Here is a 21,766-nt window from a genome sequence, read left to right as displayed (position 1 = left end):
CAAGAAACCCAAAGGATGGAAGAAGTCCAAGGGCAGGAGAGGGTCGCAGACAGATATCAGAGTTACTGGCAAGGGAAAACAACACTGGGGGAAGGCTAGACAGACAGTAGCCCAGGGCATGCCTGGAAGGACCAAGGCCAGCAAGGGCTAAGTAAGTAGGAAGGCCAGAAGCCTCACCCTGGTTAGCAGCAAGCGGAAGGCTGAGGCCAGTGGGGGCAGGGGTGGTGCTGGGGGTCGAAGAAGGCAGCACAGAGACAGGGGTGGGGCCAGGGGTCGGGGCCACGGCCTGGATGAGGGCCACATGGGCAGGCTGGCTGATGAGGTGGTGCTGCCCCCCTGCTGACACCAGGTGCACCACATTCCCTGGGTTAAGGGAAAAGAGAAAGAGAGAAAGAAGCAGCTATCAGCCGGAGGAGGGCAGGGGCCAGAGAAAAGAGAAAGAACAGAAACGGAGTAACTTCTCCAGAATAACCTCATACCTATCTTGATCTAAAGAACCCTTCAACCATTCCCCTTGGCCACACCCACCAAAAGCTAGGGGGAAAAAAACATAAAGGCTGACATCTGGAAAGAGCCACAAAAACAAAGGGACAAGGAAGAGGAAGAAAAAGGCAGGACAGGGGGTGGGTTTTACCTACTTTGCAGCGGGCGGGGCTGCCCCACAGCAAGCTGGCGCACCTGGGCACCAGTCAAAGTCAGCTTGTTGCCCTGGATTTGGAAGGTGAGAGGTTTGCTTCCCCCTGTACTAGCCACTGGACGTTGTGTTAGTGAGGCCAACTGCCCAATGCTGACCACTTCACCTGCTACAAATAAAGAAGAGGCTTAATGTACATGGGGCTCATTCTGCTCAACGTCATTTCACACACCTCCATGAGGTGGGAGTCTCCAGTTTCTCCAACCCGTCCCCTACTCAATTCACCATGTTCTCAGAACCTCAGCCTCCACCTACAGCCTCTGAGCTTTTGACATGCTACTCCTTCCAATCCTGCTTGTTTAATCTGCAATCTCCTTTACATCCTCTAACAGCCTTCCACCATCCTGAGCTCATCACACACACATACACACCTGCCCACTGTGCTGCCCTTTTACCCCAAATAATTATCTACTATCAGGCTGACCATTATTTACACATCTATGGGTCACCTCCCCAGCTAGAGACTGTGAATTACTTCAGGGTTCTTATTTGATTATGAATTATCAACGTCTGGCAAAATACATAATATACGTTAACTACCTAGAATATGACACATGCCTGGCCCCCAGCTTTTCTTGTCTTGCTCCATGGTACACAGACAGGCCTTCCTCCTAGCTCAAGTCCTTTACCCTCACAGAGCCCTGGGGACTTACAGGGCAGGCGGGCTTGCATGTCAGGAGACAGGATGAGGCGCTGTGGCGCAGGAGCAGGAGCTGGCACTGCCGTAGTGGGAGCAGTGACTGTGCTGGAGGAGGTGGTGGTGGCAGCAGCGTTCGGGAAGGCATAGCCTGGGGGCACTGTAAGCGGCTTCAACAGGTTGGAGGAGCCTGGTGGTGGGGCAGGGCTCAGGCGAACAGGGGCAGGTGGGGCCGGCTTCAAGGACAGGGTTGGTGTGGGAGGCCGTGAGGTCCCACTTAAGACCCCCAGAGGGGATGGTAACACTGTAAACACAAAGCAAACACCTGTCAGATACAACTTGACCAATTAAGCTTTAGCCTGCTCCTAGAAGCCTCCATACATAATCCCTTGTAGCCCATCAAACGCTACACCCCTGTCTCCAACCCAGCTCCTCAAACACTAAATTTCATTACTTCTCCCCCAATCCGAACAATCTGCCTGAAGTACCCCCCAGCATCCTGGCTCCCTTGCAACTCACCCTGGGGGAGAGGCCCACTGTTTGGCTGCAGTGGGGGCAAAAGAACAGGGCCAGGAGGCCGGGATGCTGGAATAAGTGGGGGCCCGGAAGGCGAGGCTGACACCATCAGTGGTGCTGGCAGCACTGGGGGGGTTGGGCCAGGGGTGGGCTGGGCTGAGAGTTCAGGGCCTGGAGGGGGTCGGACTGGGACAGGGCCCAGGGGGGTCCGTGGACTGTTCACAACCACCACTGTCCGGCCTTCTTGCTTGGGCACTGGCTGCAGCATCCTATGAGGAAAAAACAAGGGGATGGGTAGGGAAGGAGGGAGAGTAAGGAATAGGAAAAGAAAGAAATAAGGAAGATGAGGCAGAAAAACCGACCGATTATAAAAGCAAAAAAGGGAAAGGTAAGACCCAAAGGAGAAAAGAGAAAAATCCAATAACCAAAAGGCACCAAGCAGAGGGAGGGTGGGAAATGATCAGTGACAAACACAAGGGCCTCTCCCAGGACCATCTTCTAGTTATTCTCTCCCCCATTTTTCATCCATCCATGTAAACAGTAGAGCCTAGCCTCCAACTTTCCACCCCCACCCGCCCAGCCAGCTGTAGCCACTTTTTTTTTAGGAACCCATCCCTTATTCCTCAGCCTTAGTACCTGTTGACTTTCATCTTGACTGGCTTGGGCCGGGGTGGGGGGTCAGGAGCAGTAGCCACTTCTAGAAGAACCCGACGGGAAAGGCGGTATTGGGGTAGAAATGTGTCAGCCTCATATCTAGAGACACGACCCTCCAGGCCAATGAGGTCAAACCGACCCATGTCTATCCGCTGACATAAGAAGGAATACAAAAGCACAGTGTCAAAAGGATCAATGATTTGGCAACGATTTGGAAACTTGGCAACTATTTCTTGGATATCATACCAGACAGCAAAAGCAAAGACCTGATAAACTGGACTGCACCAAAGGACACTATTAACAGAGTAAATGGCAACCTATAGAATGGGACCAAAATTACAGTATTTGCAAATCATGTGTCTGATAAGAGCCTAACAACCAGAACACACAAAGTCCTACAACACAACAAAATAACAACGTGCATAAATGTGAACATACACAGGCATATACACAAAAACATGTACAAAAGAATATTACCCAACTTTAAAAGGAAGGAAATTCTAACACATGCTTGCAGACATTCTACTAAGTGAAACATGCCAGCAACAAAAGGACAAATACTTTGTGATTCCATGAAACATGAAATACTAGAATAGCAAATTTGTAGAGACAGAAAGTAGAATGGTGACTGCCAGGTGCTGGGACTAGAGGAAGAATGAGGAGTTATAATTTAATGAATATGGAGTTTCAGTTTAGGAAGATGAAAAAATTTATGAAGATGGATGATAGTGATGACTGTATAACTATGTGAATGTATTAATGAAATTGTACCATACGCTTAGAAAAGGTTAAAATGGTAAAACTTTTTGTGTATTCTACTGTAATAAAAACAAAAATTTGGGGGGAAGTGGTCAAAAAGAGGGAAGGAGCAGGAAAACAAAGTAATATTTAAGTATTAATTATTATGCAAAGCACTTCTAAAAAATACTAACACAATTCTCTCACATATACTGCAAAATAGGCCTTACGACACCAATTTTGAAGGGCAAGCAAACTCAGGGTTAAAAGTTAATAGTTATCTTGCCCAAAGAGACACCGTTATTAGAAAACAATGAAGCTGGAACAGTGCTGAGGTGACAGGGGAAGTAAGGATGCTAAAGGTCAGACTCCAGCCTAAAGAAAAGAGGTGCAGGGTTGGGTAGGGCCAATAATCTTGGGGACAACTGCTCACCTGGAGCGGGTGGACATCAGTGGCTCTTAGCACCAGAGAGGCGGTGCTGAAACAGATGCCTGGAGTGATGAAGGGGGAGGTAACAGGTCGAGGATCAAATAGGTTTGGATGATTGCAGACTTTTCGCAGCTGCATCAGAATGTTGATGACACTCATGAAGTGGCCTGTAGCTAGAGTCTCCTTAGTTCTGAGAGAAAGGAGAAATAAACTGGGCACCTTAGCAGTCACCCCTGCTCCAGTCTGGGGTCCCAAGCCCACCCTCAGTCCTGCCTTACGTGGTCTGAGCCATGAAGTCATCATAAAGACAGCGCTGGCGCTTGGAGAGCCGGCAGCGGATAACATGCTCATACTTTTTAGGCATCTGCTTCTCAACATCCACCTTAACTCGGCGCAGCAAAAAAGGCCGCAAAACCTAAAAGCAAATAAGCAGGAGGCTGACAGGAGAAGAGCGGGCACTGTGTCCCAGCTGAACCCTCTCCCTGGGTCTTGGCCTGATGACCAGCAGAGCGCTGGCTTAGCCCGTTAGTAAACATCCATGCAGCCATGCAGCAAGCGGGAACCAGCCACCCAAAATGAGTCAGGTGTAAGCCCTCCTCTCAAGGAATTTACTATAATGAAAGAAACAGACATAAAGATGATAACCACAATATATGTGACAAAGGAAACACCAAGGACAGAGCAACTAACTACGCAGAAGGGATGAGTCAAACTACGTTCCAAAGGAGTAACTGTAAATTCACAAGATTATGGAAGTAAATCCAGCCGAAAAGCTGAGAATAAATCTGTGACACTGACAGAAGCACAGAAAACAAAAGGCAAGTCTGAGACCTCAGGAGGGAAAATGTGACTAGGATATAGTCATCAAGTTGATATGGAAGAAGTTCAGAGAGAGATGAAAAGAAGTGAAGAGTGATAGTGTCTACTAAACCTAGTGTGGTAACCATTTCATGATATATATGTCAAATCATTACGTTGTACAGCCTAAACTTTTACAGTGCTGTATATCAACTATAACTCAATAAAACAAGAATAGTTTTTGAAATATTCCAAGATTTTAAAAAGGAGGAGGTATAGTTAAGAAAAACTTAGTGGTTTTTTGATTTACCAAAATAACGATATGACTGACCAAAATGAACAGAAATAACAGGCTATAAAGCTTAAGATATTTGGCTTATAACGGGGTGAGTTCAAGAGGAACTTTCAGGCAGGGTGGCAAGAGCTACCCAGGCGAGAGGCAGGGTGGTGAGCCCTGGGGGCCAAGGAGAGAGGGAAATCCCTCTTGCACTCCAAGAATATCAGACTAATGGCACCAAGCTGAGATGGAAACATTTATTATTTTCTGAAAAAATGTCCACGAGACGGGGATCATCAAGGGGTTGGGGGCAGATAACAAAAATATAAATTTAAAAAAAGAGGAACTTTCAATTAAAAACGTCATTAGAAATTTAAATACAGGTTAAGTGTTCTAGATAGTCAAGGAATTTACAAGTATGCAAAGGAGATAAGTAAATTGAGAGACAAAAAAAAGTCTGAAGATCAGAATGCTGAGAAGTGTTATTTAAAAGCTAGACACTGGAAAAGGGAGAAGAGCCAGAAAAGACCAAAGAGGAAAAAAGGAACACAACAAAAATATGAAGTTGTGACAAGTCATGTAAAGAGAAATCCAAGCCAGAAACTGTTCAGCATTATTCTACTCAAGGAATAAAAAGAGAAATGCGACCATTAAAAAAAAACAAGCAGAATGATGCATAAGATGAGGTCACTCAATCTGGCTGTGGGTTAGACACTGGAACACTGCAGACAACTGAGTATATTCAGCCCAGCACTGCCGTCCCTCTCCCTAAGGGTTTTCCGGCTGTTAACCTTAGTTCGTTATTCCCCATGCCCTCGAAAAACTGGTATAGACCCTACCTTGTGAAGGCGTTTGACTAGACCTTCATTGTACTCTTGGCTGCCCTCAATCATGCCAGTTAGGGGGTTAGAGAACCATTCTTTGAACTCGCGATGAGACTGGAAGACATGGGGCATCAAAAAGTGCATCAAGGACCACAGTTCCATGAGGCTGTTTTGCAAGGGTGTTCCTGTCAGGAGCAGGCGTCTCTGGCTGCAAAGAGGAAAATGGAATGAGGAGGAGGATGATCAGCAAAACATCCTCCAAGCATTCACCTTCCAAGCATCCCACCCTTCAGGACAAGTCTGCTGCTGCTGCTAAGTCGCTTCAGTCATGTCCGACTCTGTGCCACCCGACAGATGGTAGCCCACCAGGCTCCCCCGTCCCTGGGATTCTCCAGGCAAGAACACTGGAGTGGGTTTAAGACAAGTCCACTCTCCCACAAATCCTGGACATCTCCATCTTCACCTGTTGAAGTTGAGCAATGACTGCCAGCGCTGTGACTTGAAGTTCTTGATGTTCTGAGCCTCATCCAATATAAGATAGCGCCAGTTCTTGCGGCGGAAGGCCTGGTGGTCCTGCAGCACCAGCTTGTAAGATGTGATACACACATGGAAGGCATTGGGCTTGGTCCAGCCCTGTAGTACCAAGAGAAAGTAGCAGAAAGTAGGGTGAAAAGAATGAACAAAAAGAAGACATCCTAAGGTCTTCAAGGGACAGCAGTCAGGTTGGGAAAAGAGTCCCAGGAGCAGAATAGGGTAACAGAAAAGGAAGGAAAAGAAATTCATTTGAGGACAGGACCTAAAAGTATAGGAGGCATCAACAGTGGAGGGGAGTGATCACAATGGGGGAGCAAACCTGCCGCTTGAGCTTCCTCTCTTTCTGGGCTCCATAGTAAGTAAGGATTTTAAAGCTGGGGCACCAACGTTTCAGCTCCATCTCCCAGTTCAACATCACGCTGGTGGGGACAATGATCAAATGGGGACCCCAGTTACCTGTTTAGCAAAAGAATTAAGAGATGTACAGCACAGTGACTTCAGTTAATAATACTGTACTGCCAAGAGACTAGATCTTCAAAGTGCTCATCACAAGAAAAACCAAAATGTTTTATAACTATGTATGATGATGGATGTTAACTAGTCTTACAAGATTGTCATTTTACACTGAATATACATACTCAGTCATTATGTTGCACACCTGAAACTAATATAATGTTAATTACACCTCATTAAAAAATAAAGATTTGAAGAAATTTGGGGCAAAGGAATTTTTTAAATGACGAAAGATGGTTAAGAAATACAAACTTTGGAGTTCTGGTTCTCACATATAAACTGTGAACATTCTGCCCCAATGTCCCTTCCTAAGAATCATAGCACCATAATATAAATAAACCCACTCACAAAACAGAAACAGACTCAGACACAAAAAACAAAATTATGTTTACCGAAAGGGAAACAGGAGGAGGGATAAATTAAGAGTATGGAATTAACAGATATGCACTACTACAAGTAAAACATATTAAAAGGATTTACTATATAGCACAGGGAATTACATTCAGTGTCTTACAATAATCTAAAAGGAAAAGCATCTGAAAAAGAATTATGTATATATGTATAACCAAATCACTTTGCTGTACACCTGAAACTAACGCAAAACTGTAAATCAACTAAATCAAAATTGAAGGAGAAAATAAAAAAGAATCCCAGTGCCCACACTAACCTCTCTATACAATTACTGATTAGATTCCATAAAGCTACTTAGCAGCAAGAGGGTTTCATGGTGCTACAGCTGAAGTCATTAAACAAGCTTCTCAGGAAATTGGCCAGGGAGACCCAAGAAGGGCCCTGCCTAATTACCTTTCTCACAGGCCAAGTGGGCAAGCAGGGAAATGGTCTGGATGGTCTTGCCTAACCCCATCTCATCAGCAAGAATGCCATTAAGCTTCTTCTCATACATAGTAACCAGCCAGTCCAGCCCAATGTGTTGGTACTCTCGGAGCTGGCCCCGCAGGAGCAAGGGGATGGGTGTCTTCACCTGGTGGGGAGGAAGAGAGGTATCACAACAGAACTGAGGCATCTGTTACTGAGAAACAGGAAAGTGAAGATTTGAGAAGGCAGAAGCTTGGGCCTGGATATACCTGGGTAGTGGCCAAGGTATAACCCTTGGGCTGGAGACTTTCAGCTGCTGCAGCGATGTCAGTAATTTCTTTCTTAGGGCCTAGAGTGGTGGTGGGCCCTGGGGTGGGAGGTCCACTGCCCCCATCTGCCTCACTCTGGTCTTCATCCCGGGCAAGCAAGTACTCCACCCCAAAGTCATCATCTTCCTCCTCTTCCTCATCTGCTTGGCTCTGTGACTGGGACTCCTCAGATTCCTCAGACTCTGATTCCTCTGATTCCGAGCTCTCACTTGTTTCTTCCTCTTCCGAATGTTCCTCATCCTCATCCTCACTCTGTTCCTCAGCAGAGTCTAAAGCACAAGACCAAGGCTTAGTGTTCACCATACCTGCTCCTCAAGTACTTGCCCTTCCCAGTTCGTCCCTCATGACCACACATTCACCTGATTGACTGCTACTGTCCTCCTGAGGAGCCTCTTCAGCTTCTGTGGCCCCCTCTGGTTCACAGTCAGAGCTGTTAGCCTCAACTTCATCCTCATCTTCCTCTTCACTGCTCCCAGAACCTGGGGCAGAGGCATCAGACGCATAGGCTCCTGCATACCGCTGCAGTAACTCCTCCATAGACAGCTCACCTGGAAGAGACGTGAACAGTAAGCCTTTAGGTGCTTCATGAGGAAAAACAGGAGGTCTGAGTGGCGCTAGTTCATTTTACTTCAGGCTCTGCAGACACTGCTAGGCCCAGGTCAGAGGACAGGCAAAAGAGTTTACTTTCAGCACCAGCTACTTTCAGCTAAGTCCCTTAACATGGGCCAAAACAATGGATGGCACTGCCTTCACTGGGAAGGATGGTATCAATCTGATGAACCTCCCCTTTAAGGTTCAGGTTAAACAAGGCCACTATCATATTCCCATAGTTCTTCCCTTCACTTGCTCTCACATCACTATGTTCAAATTTCCACCATAACCAGTCATAATTTTCTATTTATAGCTATTCACTTATAAATCTGTCATTAGATCTGGAGTTCCTCCAGGAGGGATAAAAGTGTCTTATTCATCTCTTTATCTCTGGCATTCTGCACAGAAAGACCAAGTGGATACTCAGTAAAACATCTGGTGTCACCTTCTCGAGCCAATTCGCTCAGCTCCATGGCATGATCCACCTCCCCTTCCAACTGCTCTTCAGCTGCTATGGTATCCTCTTCATCCTCCGCTAGGAAAGAGAATGAAACAAGATCAAGCGGAACAGAAGTTCAGGTCATACAGTCCAAGTAGAAGAGGTGAAAAAGCCCGAAACATCAGGTTCAGATGATTCAAGGGATAAGAAGCAACAGGACTGAGAACAGGTCTGACCTTCATCCTCATTGGCAGTAAACTCTTCATCATCCTCATCTGGATGCCAAGGCTGTTTGTTGCGCTGTGTGACAGAGGGTGGGGGCTTTACCTGAATAGCAAACGGTAAGAAAAGAGAAAGTCTATGGTTAGAGTAGCAAGAGAAAGACCCAACACTGAGTAAAATGTCAGAATACTCTCTGTCCCATCAATTGACAGTTGCCACTGACACAATCTCAGGGCAAAGATATCATCAAGGGTTTTCAATTTTAGCACCAGCTACCAAATCCTGGCCCCACGATCTGGGGGAGGACCTGTGAAAGTGCTAGAAAAGAAATACAGGCCCCAACAACAACCCCGTGCACTCAGACATATGGAAAAACAGAGCTTAGGTCCAAAAGAGACTTCAAGGTTACCATCCCAGGTCCAAACCAGCAAGTGAGTATTAGGGACATTTCACAGAAGTGACAAGGGCCAAGGTATGTTTTTTTTCAAGGTCACACAGCAATCCGAAGAGTGCAGAGTGCATATATTCTTCCACACATCAGAAATATGCCCATCTCAGGCTGTAACTTGCCCAAACCCAGATTCTTTCCTATCCATCCTCAAATGAGAGCCCAATTGCTCGGACCAGGGAGAACACCTGAAAACCACCACGAACTTTACAGACCAGAAGAACTCAGTCCTTTTGAGGCTCTTCCTCTGCGCCTACTCTGAATCCACCTTCTATCCCCTTAGGCCATACCTTCAACACCTGAGAGGGTTCTTCTTCACCCCCTTCTTCAGGACCATCTCGGGTGTCACTCTCGTGAGATGAGGGAGTTCCTGAGGGGCTGGAAGGCCCTCCTAGCAGCTGAGGGGGGAGGGAACGGAGCAGCTCTTCCAGTGGCAGTTCACCCTCACGACGAAGTAGCTCAATCTCACGCCTCTGGGTCTCTGCATCATTGCCTTCCTGCTGTTCTTCAACCTCAATTGTCTCCTCATCATCCTCTTCCTCCTCCTCTTGGGGTTGGAAGTCCCCATCTATAGCAGGAGAACAAGGTCACAAAGTCCACGGGGCCCTGCAAGCCACAGGGTGGGTTTTCAGCTCTGGAAAGGGTACATGAGGAAGAGTAACAGAGCTAAAGAGGACACACACCTTCATCATCCATCCGGGCACCTGGGGGTGGAGGACTAGAGGCAGCCGAGGAAGAGCCAAGGCAAGGGGAAGAACCAGCCTTGCTGGAGGCTAGCGGCTGGTTGAGGCTCTGTGACAGAAGGTCTGAGTACTTTTCAGTTTGCCCCACAATGAAGTCCAGGTGCAGGTCCAGGGCTTTTTTCCTCTTTTCCTCAAGCCGGGACTGTTGCTTGAATTGCACCACCTGCCACAAACAGGAAATGGAGGGATCACCAAAATAACCTTTTACTTTGTACTATTACTTAACATTTAGAGAAGCCTCCTGTATGCTAGGCCCTGGCTTTTCAGGAGGGAAGAGCTAAACAACCTTAAGGATGCTTCCAAGGAAAGCAGAAAGGAAGTACAGGAGAGAGAAGAGCCACCTTAGTCTCAGGCGATGGAGAAAGACTTACAAATGTATCTGGAGCTGAATCATAAACATTAAGTAGGTGTTCCCTAAGTGAAAATGAGGAGAAAGACACTCCTAGCAGCAGGAAAAGCATGTGTAAATGGCCATAGATATACAAAACAACGTTTGAAGTGGAAAGGAAAGGAACTGGCAAGACACAAGAATAAAAATATAGACAGAAGCCAGATAATACTTAAGGAACAATTACAACTTAATGTTGATATATGGGAGCAGTTCAATTAATGAGAACTTAGATGTTATTTAAGCAGCTAAATGGCACAGACAGGTTTTAGAAAAAGCATGCTGAATGCCCTGCAAAGGACAGATGGCCTAGAGAAGTCAAAAAGTCCTATTAACAATCGCCAAAGGCAGGGCCTGTATTTTTCCACTGTAATTCTCTTTCTCATAGCACTCAATGCTTGAAAGGTCCAACACACAACAGAAATGTCATTAGCGTTGCAGGAAATCATAATTACTCTCTCAAGGAGAATTTCTGATCATTCCTGTTACCATGCTACCCACCCATTAAACCCAAAGCATTTCCCTTTCCCAGTCTCTGCTGCCTACCTTCTCCACATTGCTCCAAAACTGCCTAACATCCTTGGCCATGGCAGAGGCGATTCGGCGCAGTTTGGCCTGCTCCTCCCTCCGGGCCCGTTCCTCTTTCTGCCGCTGCTCCTCATGGTGCCGGATCACCATTCGCACCACCTGTGGGAATGAAGTGAAAACACTCCAAGGCCAGACCCTTGGCCTCTCCCCAAGTCAAGAGCAAACAGAAAAATCAAAGCCAAGAATCCAGTGGAGTCAGAGCTTGCCTCTTGAGACTAGAGGCATTTTTAAGCACCCTACACTATTATGTTTGGTTCCCTTCCAACAAACCTAACCATCAAGGAAAAGCAACCCTGAAACAAAACTGCAAGGTATTAGGCCCAGTTGAAGACATACCTTACGGGCAACACCCCGTTTCCAACGGCGCTCCTGAGCGAAGTCAGCAGAGAGCCACTGCATCTCCTCACACAGGTAGTCCCAGTGGCCCTTGGGGCGGGGAGGTTCCGGCACTTTAGGCAGCCTCTTCAGTGACCAGAAACCCTCCTTCCGCAGCTCAGCAATTCGAGTCTCAATCTCAGCCTCCTAACAAGGGAGAGTTAGATCAATCAAGTTACTGGACATATACTTCATCTCATGACCATGGCTGAATCCTTGGGCTATGACTACATATAGGCACTGACTGGACTGAGTATTATATGCTTGTCTTGAGTCAACATTATCAATACCAGCTCTAAGAGTTGATCTTATATGCTCTTCAGGTGACTAAAAAGAATTTCAGAAAGATGAAGTGATTTACTTGAGACTATACAGGGCTTCCCTGGTGGTGCAGAGGTTAAAGCGTCTGCCTGCAACGTGGGAGACCTGGGTTCGATCCCTGGGTGGGGAAGATCCCCTGGAGACGGAAATGGCAACCCACTCCAGTATTCTTGCCTGGAGAATCCCATGGACAGAGGAGCTTGGTGGGCTACAGTCCACAGGCCTGCAGAGAGTCAGACACGACTGAGCAACTTCACTTTCACTTTCACACAGGTAGGAAGTGATAAGGACTGAGAATTAAAAATAGGCCCAGTGACTCCAACCCCACTCCAGTACTCTTGCATGGAAAATCCCATGGATGGAGGAGCCTGGTAGGCTGCAGTACATGGGGTCGCTAAGAATCAGACACAACTGAGCGACTTCACTTTCACTTTTCATTTTCATGCATTGGAAAAGGCAATGGCAACCCACTCCAGTATTCTTGCCTGGAGAATCCCAGGGATGGGGGAGCCTGGTGGGCTGCTGTCTATGGGGTCGCACAGAGTCAGACTGAAGCAACTTAGCAGCAGCAGCCAATGAGTCCAAACACCAGATTTCATGCTCTTTCCGTTAATTCACACTTCACACTTTATGAATATAGGCAAGACTTGGGAAAACAAAACCCAAGGGGAGGTTCCCAGAGAACTCAAGCTTCCTTACTAACTCTAGCTTCCTTACTAACTCTAGCTACAAGGGCTTTTCAAGGCTGGTAAGTTCTTACACAAGAGTAATCATACTTATGCTAAGAGTCCAACTGACATGATTCTGTTTTTTAAAAACATTATTTTATTTTGTAGAGATTACTGCAAAATTATACACAAAAAAGATTAACAGTGATTAGTGTAACAAAATTATGACACTTTCTACACTGATTATATCTTCTAAGAAAAATGAAAGCACTTGAAATTTTTCTTTAATGGAAGTGACCCAGGACAACTCAGGACAACTGCCCTCATTATTTTTGTCCTCTCCTGACAAAGTTAAAGCAAAGGAACTAACAGCAATATATGAGACAGGGAATTAAATGGCCTGATGGTCACCAAGGAAACACCAAGAAAGACATGGATATTAGACCAACAACTCTCAAAGCTGAGCATGCATCAGAATCATCTGTACTGCTTTTAAGAGTATTGGACCCCATGCCTAGAGTTTTAAATGGGTAGGAAGAAAAGAGATGTGAAGAATTTGCATTTCTAGTATGTTTCCAGGTAATAAGGCTGATATTGCAGGCCCAGAGATCACATTTACCTCTGCTAAGTATAACAGAGATTATAGGAGACAAACATAAAGTGGAAACTAGTAAATTTTAGAAACCAGCTAAATTTCTTTTTAGCTTACAAAGCACTTTCATGTCTATTTTCTCTTTTAACTTAACTCCTTTTTTAAAAATTAAAAATAAATGTTTTAAAATTACTTTTATTTATTTACTTGGCTGCACTGGGTCTCAGCTGCCACATGCAGGATCTTTAGTTGTGGTATGTGGGCCCTAGTTCCCTGAATAGGAATCTAACTTGGGGCCCCCACACTGGGAGTGTGGAGTCTTTTTTTTTTTTAATTTGGCTATGCAGCATACAGGAACAAAGTTCCCTGACCAGGGATCACCCCCTACACTGGAAGCTTGGAGTCTTAACCACTGGACCACCAGGGAAGTGCCAACTTAAACTTTTAAGTAGCCCATTGGCTATTACACCATCCTTATTTTACAGAAAAGAAAAGCAGCTCAGAGTTCAATCAACTTGCTCAAAATCATGTAAGTCAAAGCAGAGCCTATATTCTAAATCAAAGACAAGGAAAGAAGTGTTAGGTACTCATGGGACACAGGAGTTCAGGGAAGACGACTCCCAAGAAGCTTCACAGGCCTTTCCAATACGTACATGCTTGGCCTGCTCTGCAATTTCAGCATGGCTCTTCTCCCACTTTGGGCCCCTGTTAGCCAGGTCAGTAGGCTGGGGTAAGCTGAGCCCCTCCAAGGGCACTGTGGCACCATCTGGGGGCCCTGGAGGTCCATCCAAAGAGGAATCTTGAGCTATATGCTGGGGGGAGATGCCGCCTGCCCCACTAGAGGCTGGGGAACTGGATGAGGCAGGGGACACGGGATTGCTGCCTGTCATGCCGTCCGACACCATCTAGAAAAGACAGAAATGAGAGATAAAATGAATGCTTAGTAGCACTCTAAGGGGTTTTAAGTACATTACTTCATTCTATCTTCCCATGAAAAAATTCTGGAGTAGGGTATCAACCTTATTTTTATGAACACAACATTTGGGATAGTTTTAATAAGGCATTCAGGATGGCAAGTCCAAGTTTCCAGTAAACACTTATCATGCAAGAGGAATTATAGCCTGACATTTACATAATTCCTCAATTCAAAAATTCTAAGATAGCACATGACTTCAAATCTTAATGATTTTTTCAGAACCTCCATGAATTCCGTTCAAATAAACAACTCCCTATTCTTCCCTCCTTTTCACAGCAAGTATGGCAGATTCATCAATGCAAATAAATCTGAGCTACCACCAAATTTAAAGGGCAACAAAAAAGCCCCAAATCACCCAAACCTCTATATGTTCATCACTAGTCTTGTTAAAGTTTCCTTTACTGGAGAGGTGGGAAGGGAAAGGGAGGGTTGGTCACTGTTCTCAAACGTCTACCTATTACAAGGTACTGCACAAACAATAATAAGTAGAGAACAAAGTCTGACTTAATTGCGGATAGTGAAGAACTCATGAAATTCTCTCTGGCACACAAGCTTCACAGTATGCCACTCAAATTCCTACCTGAACTGAATTATGAAAGATATTATGCCACAGAATTTCCCAGGCAAATTATAAATATCAAACCCATAACCATCAAAAGTCTAATGTACAGAAATCTAGGTCTGTCCAGTTTTAAAAGTCATGATTTTTTTCCCCAATCTCCAACACTCCCTCAATGTAAGAAAAGATCAATACACCCCATCTATAAAGCTTACCTCCTTTCAGTTCCAAAAGAAACTGAGCTATTCTCAAAGCACAGTCTTGAAAGCATTTTGTCACAAAACTCATTTCCAACCTGGCCTAATTCAAACTTTTGCAGGTAATAAGCAGTTTCCATGCTCTTAGTGATCAACAAAACACTAATGTAAAGAGGAATATGTGTATCCAACAGGCTTGACAGCCCACCTGAGTATCAAAAACTCTCCAAACTCAGCTACCTAGCTAGCGAGGATCATGGAAACATGGCTAAAACCTGCCACATTCCTTGTGCCTCAAAGCCAGCAGCCCAAAGCAGCAGCAGAAAAGGAATCTACCCCACTTTCTAACCTGTGTTTGCAAGATTGGGAGCTGAGGGTGAGCAGGGGAGGGGCAGCTCTGCATGGTCCCACTCCCAGGCTCCTCTTTGGATGCCTGAAGAACGACTGGGTCGTTGTCACCACTGCTGCTGGCCGAGGGGCTGGCGTCCGGCTGCAGGGCATGCTGGGAGCTGGCCTCATTCTGGGCCACAGGCCACCGGGACCCGCCTTCCAGGGCCCGGGGCCCACTAGGGCGTCCCAGCCTCCGCTCAGGTCCACCGGCCTCTGGAGCACCTAAAGTAGGGTAAAAACAGTAGAAAGTGGATTTAGAAAGATTAAATAATCTTTTTAAAACCCAGGAATAACACTAACAAAGATAACTGAACAGTGATTACAGCTTAAGTTTCTTGAGCATCTATTATGTATCGAATTCTATACTTAGTACTTACTTGATGTGTTCTATAATTCTCACATCTTCCTTATAAACCAGATACTTTTCAAGACATGATAAATGTTTATTTAGTTCCTTCTACATGCTGAAAAAAAGAGCTATGCAGAAAAGATGGCTGACTTAAATGAAGCTTACATTCTAGCATTTCTAAGTTAGGAAGTCATAATGCAAACAGAGCAAATGACTTGCACAAGGTCACACAGTAAAGAAGTAGGAGGAGGAGAACAGACTAAGACAGTCTGATGTCAAAACCCAAGAATGTGCTACTCTCCCTGGTGGAGGCAGGCTGTGATTCAGATCTCTATCCATAGACTCAGTACTGTGTTGCACCACAATCATTATCTTAAACATCTCTCCATTAGCATCAGTATATGGAAGTGGTATTTGAGCCCTCACCTGTGTGAGCTGAGACCACACCCCCTGTGAAAGTCTGCACTTCCACGGTGCCGCCGTACTGAGGGGAATCAGGCCTGAAACAGGGAGGAAAACAGCAGTGAGGAACTAATTCACATCTACCAACACCCATCAAAGCCTTCTTTACACCAACTTTTGAAGTTTTTTTGATAAACCCAAGTCAGTTCAAAGGCTGAAGAGAATTAACAGTAGTAGAAAAAGATCACATTTCCAAAAATTGAAAACAAACCATGTGCTGTGAAAACAGAATTTCTTAGGAATATTAGATTCTGGCTGGGGAAGAGAAGCTGGCAAGTGAAGCCTCGACAACAAGTTTAAAAAGCTGAAGGGTAAAAGGCTCCAACCGCTGAAATTAACAAAGCCAAAAAAGCTGTCACATCCAGAAGCTCAAAAGATGCTGGCTGTCTGGCAGCCTGCTCTCCTTTCCAGTGAGGACTGAACACAGGAGAATCCACCCTTCCTCAGGGGAGCCCTTCGACTCCTACACCTGCCCCATAAGACACTTCCTCAAACACCAGAACTAGAGCTACCTTAGAGTAGCACTCAGAGGTAAGGAAAGCCTGAAAGCAAAGAACCATACTCCGGAAATAGGCAGGGTAAACCCACAAAAGTCCCGGAAGTGTTTCCCCAGTGTTTAAGGAAATTCCTTAACCACGGCGCAGCCTTTGATTCACTCCCTGTTCCACAAGTCACTGGAATCGCGCTAACAACCAGAATCAAGAAGTATGAACTCCCGACCCCCGGCTTCATTACCGTCTCCCAGCGTGTCCCAACAGCCTGACCCGGCGTGACCCCTGACCTCTGCCCCAACTTGCCACTAGCCCTAAGATGGCCCCGCCCCCTCCTAGACTCCCACCCCACCCAACGTGAGCCACTGGGGGAGGGGCCCGCGCGTGCGCGCCTGGAGGCGGAGAGAGCCGGCTGCGCGCACCGCCCGGGGGCTCCCGCCAGAACCCAAACCCACGCACACAAGGGTCGCAAAGCTAGGCAGTCTTTCATCCCTGCCGGTCAGGGAGCAACCCCCCACCACCACCAGACCGCGAAAGGCTGAGATAAAGGAGGGCTAGTGCCGCCAGGTCCTAGCTCCTGACTGGATATGGTGGGCGCGCGCCCCGACTACTCGCCCCACGCCCCCCTTCCTCTTCCCGCGCGCCCCTGAGAGGGGGCTGGGGTTGGTGGGCGGGCAGGAGCGCACCTGGGTCCGTCCTCTCAGGGCTCGCTCGCTCGCTCAGGTACGCGTGCGCAGACCGGCGGGAGGGGAGAGGAGACGCGCCCGGGCTCAGCGCCGGCCAGCCTGGCCCCCCTGAGCCTGTCTCTATGGGCGCGCGCCGACAGCCTCGCGCACCGGCCCCGGGGCCCCGGCCGAAGGTGCGCGCGCAGCATCCCGGGAAGGTGGGAGGGGAGGCGGTGGCGGAAAGATGCGCGCGCAATCACCCGTCAGGGGAGGGGGAACTGTGAGGCGTCCGCCATCTTGTCTCCCTCTCCTTACCTGCGTCCTCGGGGGCGTGCGCACCACCCCCCCTCCCGCCGAGGAGGGGGGAGGGCCCCCTCTTGGCCGCCGCCTTCGCGGCCTTTAAATTCCCCTGGGGCCCGCGGCTACTACCACCGCCTTGCTTCCACTGCTTCCTCTCGCGGCACAGTGATGCGGGCGGGCGGTGGGAAAAGTGGAAGACGCTACTCGCAGCGAACCGCCGCCGCCGCTTCCGAGGCCTCACCAAAATGGCCGCCGCCGTCTCGGCCGCCACCACCAACACCACCGCCACCACCACAGCTCACTATCGCTACCGCCGGCGCGGCCCGTCCTCTCGCGAGAAACAGTAACTGGAGGTTGGGGGAGCGAGGAAGCTCGCGTGCTAGCGTAGGGCGCTGCCCGAAGCGCAAGGCCGGCTGGGAGATGTAGTCCGCGCGGAGAAAGCGCTTGCCCGCGACGAAGCGTTTTTATCCACTACGGAACCTGCTGCTGGAGCTGCATTGCGGCTGCCAACTCGGATGAGTCCGCCTCACTTTAATAGATCACCCGGAGTGCAAAGCAATTTCTCAGGTACTTTTAGCTAGTTAGCAGTGGAGGAGCATGGGCTTCTGGATTCATATGGCAGTCCACTTATGTAGACCTGCTTCATTTCACACAAGGGTTATTTAGTCTCTTAAGTTGTCACCGACTCGATACAACCCCATGGACTGCAGGACGCCCGGTTTCCTCGCCTTTCGCTATTTCCCAGAGTTTGCTCAGACTTACGTTCATTGAGTCAGTGATGCTATCCAACCATCTCATCCTCTGTCTTCCCCCTTATCCCCCGTCCCTCAATCTTTCCCAGCATCAGGGTCTTTTCTAATGAGTTGGCTCTTGCCATCAGGCGGCCAAAGTATTGGAGCTTCAGCATCAGTGCTTCTAATGAATATTCAGCATTGATTTCCTTTAGGATTGACTGGTTTGATATCCTTGCAGTCCTAGGGACTCTCAAGAGTCTTCTCCGGCATCACAATTCAAAAGCATCAATTCTTCGGCGCTCAGCCTTCTTTATGATAGTATTCCCAATAATTCCTAAGCATTTATGCTGTTTGCCAGCTTTCTAGGTTGAGTACCCCCTTTGAGAATCTGATATCTTCACCCAATTCATAGCCAACCAGCCTAAGTCACAAGGATACAAACACTCAAAATTTACCACCTAAAGCCTACCCTAGAAGCCAGGTTAGAAATCCAGGGTAAAGCTCTCATTCAACTTCTCTTCATTCACTCAGTTTAGGTCTTCCCCATTCTACTCGAAGAGTTGATGATTCTCTCTGTGTAAGTGATTTAAAGTACTGTTTTTCTTACAGTAAAGACCATGAGTTGAAAACAAAAACCTAGAAGGGCCAAGAAGGTAATGTAAAAGCAAAGAGAGCAAATAAGGAATACCAGGAACAGGAGACCATGTGCTCTGTCCAAAAGTAATAACCTCTGTTCAAACCACTGTTCCTGTGGTCGCCCTACAGGAATGTAGGCCAAAATACATCAGATTCAGGCTGTCAGTTTGCTACCTCTGTTCTTTGCTGGAGCCTCAGGGCACACAGAAGCATACAGGATGGATTGATTGAAAATGTAGATAAATGCCCATCTATTTAGACCCAGTTCAAAGTGTTTTTTCTAAGCCAGGATTACATATTCTCTGAGACACCATCATAGAACTGCATTGAGCTTCCAAGAGTCTCAGATTTCTTACCCTTGCCATATAATTTTTTTTAATCCTTTTTCAAGACTTTTCCTTCAGAATTTAGCTCAAAGGCCACAACCCTCAGGTGATCTCTCTTGACCACCATCAGGCTGGTTTAATACCCCTTCTGGTTCCCACAGCCTCCTGGGCTTCTTAAAACACTGATTGAATTGTATCTGGATTTGCAGTCTGTGCACCCCACCCCCAAAACTGTTGTCAACTCCTTGAAGGTAGGGCCACGGTGTATACATGACAATTCTCAATGCCAGTCTCAGAAAGATTATTCAGGAAATTTGATAGTATTATCACACCTTATTTTAAAAATAAATAACTAATATTGGTTATGTGAGCTCAAGTCTAAAATTTGTCTTCCATTTCCATGGCTGTAACTGTGGTCCAGCCACCATCATCCCGTGGCTTAGATTACTCCCGGGCCTCCCAGTTCCACTCCTGTTTTCCATTACTCTGTTCTCCGCACAGCCACCAGAGTGACCTTTTCATATATATCAGATCATGATGCTCTCACACTTGAAATCCCCAAATGGCATCTTAGTCCTCTTACATGAAAATTATGTATAATGGCTTAACATTCCCATAGGACAGACATGTGGAGTTGAAGAATAAATACATGTGATTCAGATTATATAAGGTTTAAGAGCAACAAAAATTAACAAAAATCAGAACAATAACCAGTAGGAGAGAAGGGTTTTAACTGGAAAGATGCACAAAGGGGATACTAGAAATGTATCAGAGGTTGGTAAACTATGGCCCAAAGAGCAGGTCCTGCACACTACCTGTTTTTTGTACAGCTGACAAGCTAAGTGTTTTCTTAAATATTTTTATTTTTGGCTGCACTGGGTCTCCATTGCTGTGAAGGCTTTCTCTAGTTGTGGCGAGCAGGGACTACCTTTCATTGCACTTTGTGGGCTTCTTATTGTGGAGGCTTCTCTGGTTGTAGAGCACGGGCTCTAGGTTCTCAGGCTTCAGTAGTTGCTCAGTAGTTGTGGCTCCCAGGCTCTAGGGCACAGGCTCAGTAGTTGTGGTGCATAGGCTTAGTTGCTCCACAGCTTATGGGATCTTTCTGGACCAGGGATTGAACCCATGTCCCCTGCATTGGCAGATGGATTTTTAACCACCGGACCACCAGGGAAGTCCTAGGAAAGGCTTTTATATTTTCAAATGGTTGAAGAAAAAAGAAGGAAAATATTTTGTAATATGTTAAAATTACATGTAATTCAAATTTCAGTGTCTGTAACTAAAGATTTATGGGAATCAGACCATGCCCATTCATTACATAGCAACTAGGGCTGCCTTCCTGTAATAGTGGAGCTGAGTAGTTGCACCAGAGACCATAGGCCTACAAAGCCTAAACTATTTTCTGTCTGACACCTTACCAAAAATGTTTGCTGACTCCTGTTTTATATCTCGATCTAGATAAGGTCACATCCATGGGTGAATACAGATGTAAACCTTCACTAAAATGTCCGTGTAAAAATTGTATACTTGCAACTAATGCACCGCAACTACTGAGCCAGTGCTCCAGAGCCCATGAACCACAGCTACTGAAGCCCAAAGTAACAAGAGAAGCCACACAATGAGAAGCCTGAGCACCGCCACTAGAGAGTAGCCCCCTCGCTGAAACTGGAGAGAGCTCTCACGCAGCAACGAAGACCCAGCACAGCCAAAACTAAATACATCTTGAAAAATATATCTAAAAAAAAAAAATTGTAGGACTTCCTTGGTGGTTCAGTGATAAAGAATCCACCTGCCAGCGCAGGAGACATGGGGTCAATCGCTGATCCAGGAAGATCCCACATACGGTGGCACAACAAAGCCCATGGGCCACAAGTACTGAGCCTGTGCTCTAGATCCTGGGAGCCACCATTCCTGAACCCACGTGCCTGAGAGCCACGGCACTGAGAAGCCTGTACACCACAACTACAGAGTATCCCCCACTCACCACAACTAGAGAAAGGCCTGCACAGCAACGAAGACCCAGCACAGCCAAAAAGAGATAATTTTTAAAATTGTACATTGTGTATATCTCACAACGTGTATTTTTTTACTTTCTTTTTCAATAAAGTAACCCTAAAGGATATGATCCCTTCTATTTTTTTTAACCTCATATACCTCTCCTTCACTGTACTATAGCCACCACGCTCTTCTCCAAAACATCCATCACTTCTGCTTTCAGAGCCTTCATCTCCATTGTTCCCTCTGTCTAAAACCTTTTCTTGGAGTTCTGTGACGATCCACCGGTTAAAACGCAGTGCTTTCACTGCCATGGGTGCAAGTTCAATCCCGAGTCGGGGAACCAAGATCCCACAAACCATGTGGCTCAGCCAAAAAGTAATGATAATAATAATAAAGGTAAATAAAAATTAAAAATCTTTCTCATGGCCAGCTCTCCCTTTTCATGAAGGTCTTAGTCCAAATGTTGCCTCCTTAGAGAAATTCCCTGACATTAAGTAGCTCTTTCACTGCCAGTCTCTCTATCACATGCCTTTTTCACAACCCTTACCTGA

The 21,766-nt window shown here is 46.6% G+C and overlaps 1 protein-coding gene and 2 non-coding genes across 8 annotated transcripts in view; 1 reads left to right on the top strand and 2 right to left on the bottom strand.

Annotated features, from left to right (window-relative positions):
• The window catches only part of SRCAP (Snf2 related CREBBP activator protein), a 31,021-nt gene extending 13,177 nt beyond the window's left edge, over positions 1 to 17,844 (bottom strand). For 2 of the 6 annotated variants that reach the window (XM_042240532.2, XM_042240535.2), the window contains exons 1-23: positions 17,540 to 17,844; positions 16,033 to 16,106; positions 15,217 to 15,479; positions 13,789 to 14,040; positions 11,516 to 11,701; positions 11,138 to 11,278; positions 10,144 to 10,366; positions 9,751 to 10,028; positions 9,027 to 9,117; positions 8,797 to 8,886; positions 8,120 to 8,308; positions 7,701 to 8,029; positions 7,420 to 7,597; positions 6,422 to 6,558; positions 6,032 to 6,201; positions 5,584 to 5,776; positions 3,948 to 4,084; positions 3,673 to 3,859; positions 2,484 to 2,653; positions 1,851 to 2,116; positions 1,348 to 1,635; positions 639 to 803; positions 178 to 363 (exon numbers count right to left, since the gene is read on the bottom strand). In XM_042240532.2, the coding sequence (XP_042096466.1) occupies positions 178 to 363; positions 639 to 803; positions 1,348 to 1,635; positions 1,851 to 2,116; positions 2,484 to 2,653; positions 3,673 to 3,859; positions 3,948 to 4,084; positions 5,584 to 5,776; positions 6,032 to 6,201; positions 6,422 to 6,558; positions 7,420 to 7,597; positions 7,701 to 8,029; positions 8,120 to 8,308; positions 8,797 to 8,886; positions 9,027 to 9,117; positions 9,751 to 10,028; positions 10,144 to 10,366; positions 11,138 to 11,278; positions 11,516 to 11,701; positions 13,789 to 14,040; positions 15,217 to 15,270 (3,910 nt within the window). In that variant the 5' untranslated portion in view covers positions 15,271 to 15,479; positions 16,033 to 16,106; positions 17,540 to 17,844. Of the gene's footprint in view, positions 1 to 177; positions 364 to 638; positions 804 to 1,347; positions 1,636 to 1,850; positions 2,117 to 2,483; positions 2,654 to 3,672; positions 3,860 to 3,947; positions 4,085 to 5,583; positions 5,777 to 6,031; positions 6,202 to 6,421; positions 6,559 to 7,419; positions 7,598 to 7,700; positions 8,030 to 8,119; positions 8,309 to 8,796; positions 8,887 to 9,026; positions 9,118 to 9,750; positions 10,029 to 10,143; positions 10,367 to 11,137; positions 11,279 to 11,515; positions 11,702 to 13,788; positions 14,041 to 15,216; positions 15,480 to 16,032; positions 16,107 to 17,245; positions 17,421 to 17,539 lie in introns of those variants that run through there. The other 4 variants (XM_042240536.2, XM_060405841.1, XM_042240534.2 and 1 more) reach the window with 3 other exon arrangements.
• On the bottom strand, positions 9,204 to 9,334 carry LOC114110705 (small nucleolar RNA SNORA30/SNORA37 family). The gene has a single exon (XR_003586946.1). It is a non-coding gene; the product is annotated as a small nucleolar RNA SNORA30/SNORA37 family (small nucleolar RNA).
• Positions 17,530 to 21,339, top strand: LOC105604737 (uncharacterized). Its single transcript, XR_006057993.2, has 2 exons — positions 17,530 to 18,091; positions 20,676 to 21,339. It is a non-coding gene; the product is annotated as an uncharacterized LOC105604737 (transcript).
• The last annotated feature ends 427 nt before the right edge of the window (positions 21,340 to 21,766 follow it).

This window comes from Ovis aries, chromosome 24, assembly GCF_016772045.2.
Source record: "Ovis aries strain OAR_USU_Benz2616 breed Rambouillet chromosome 24, ARS-UI_Ramb_v3.0, whole genome shotgun sequence".
Lineage (NCBI taxonomy): Eukaryota > Metazoa > Chordata > Mammalia > Artiodactyla > Bovidae > Ovis > Ovis aries.
The sequence above is the reverse complement of the archived record's forward strand: the minus strand, read 5'-3'. Positions and strand labels throughout refer to the sequence as shown.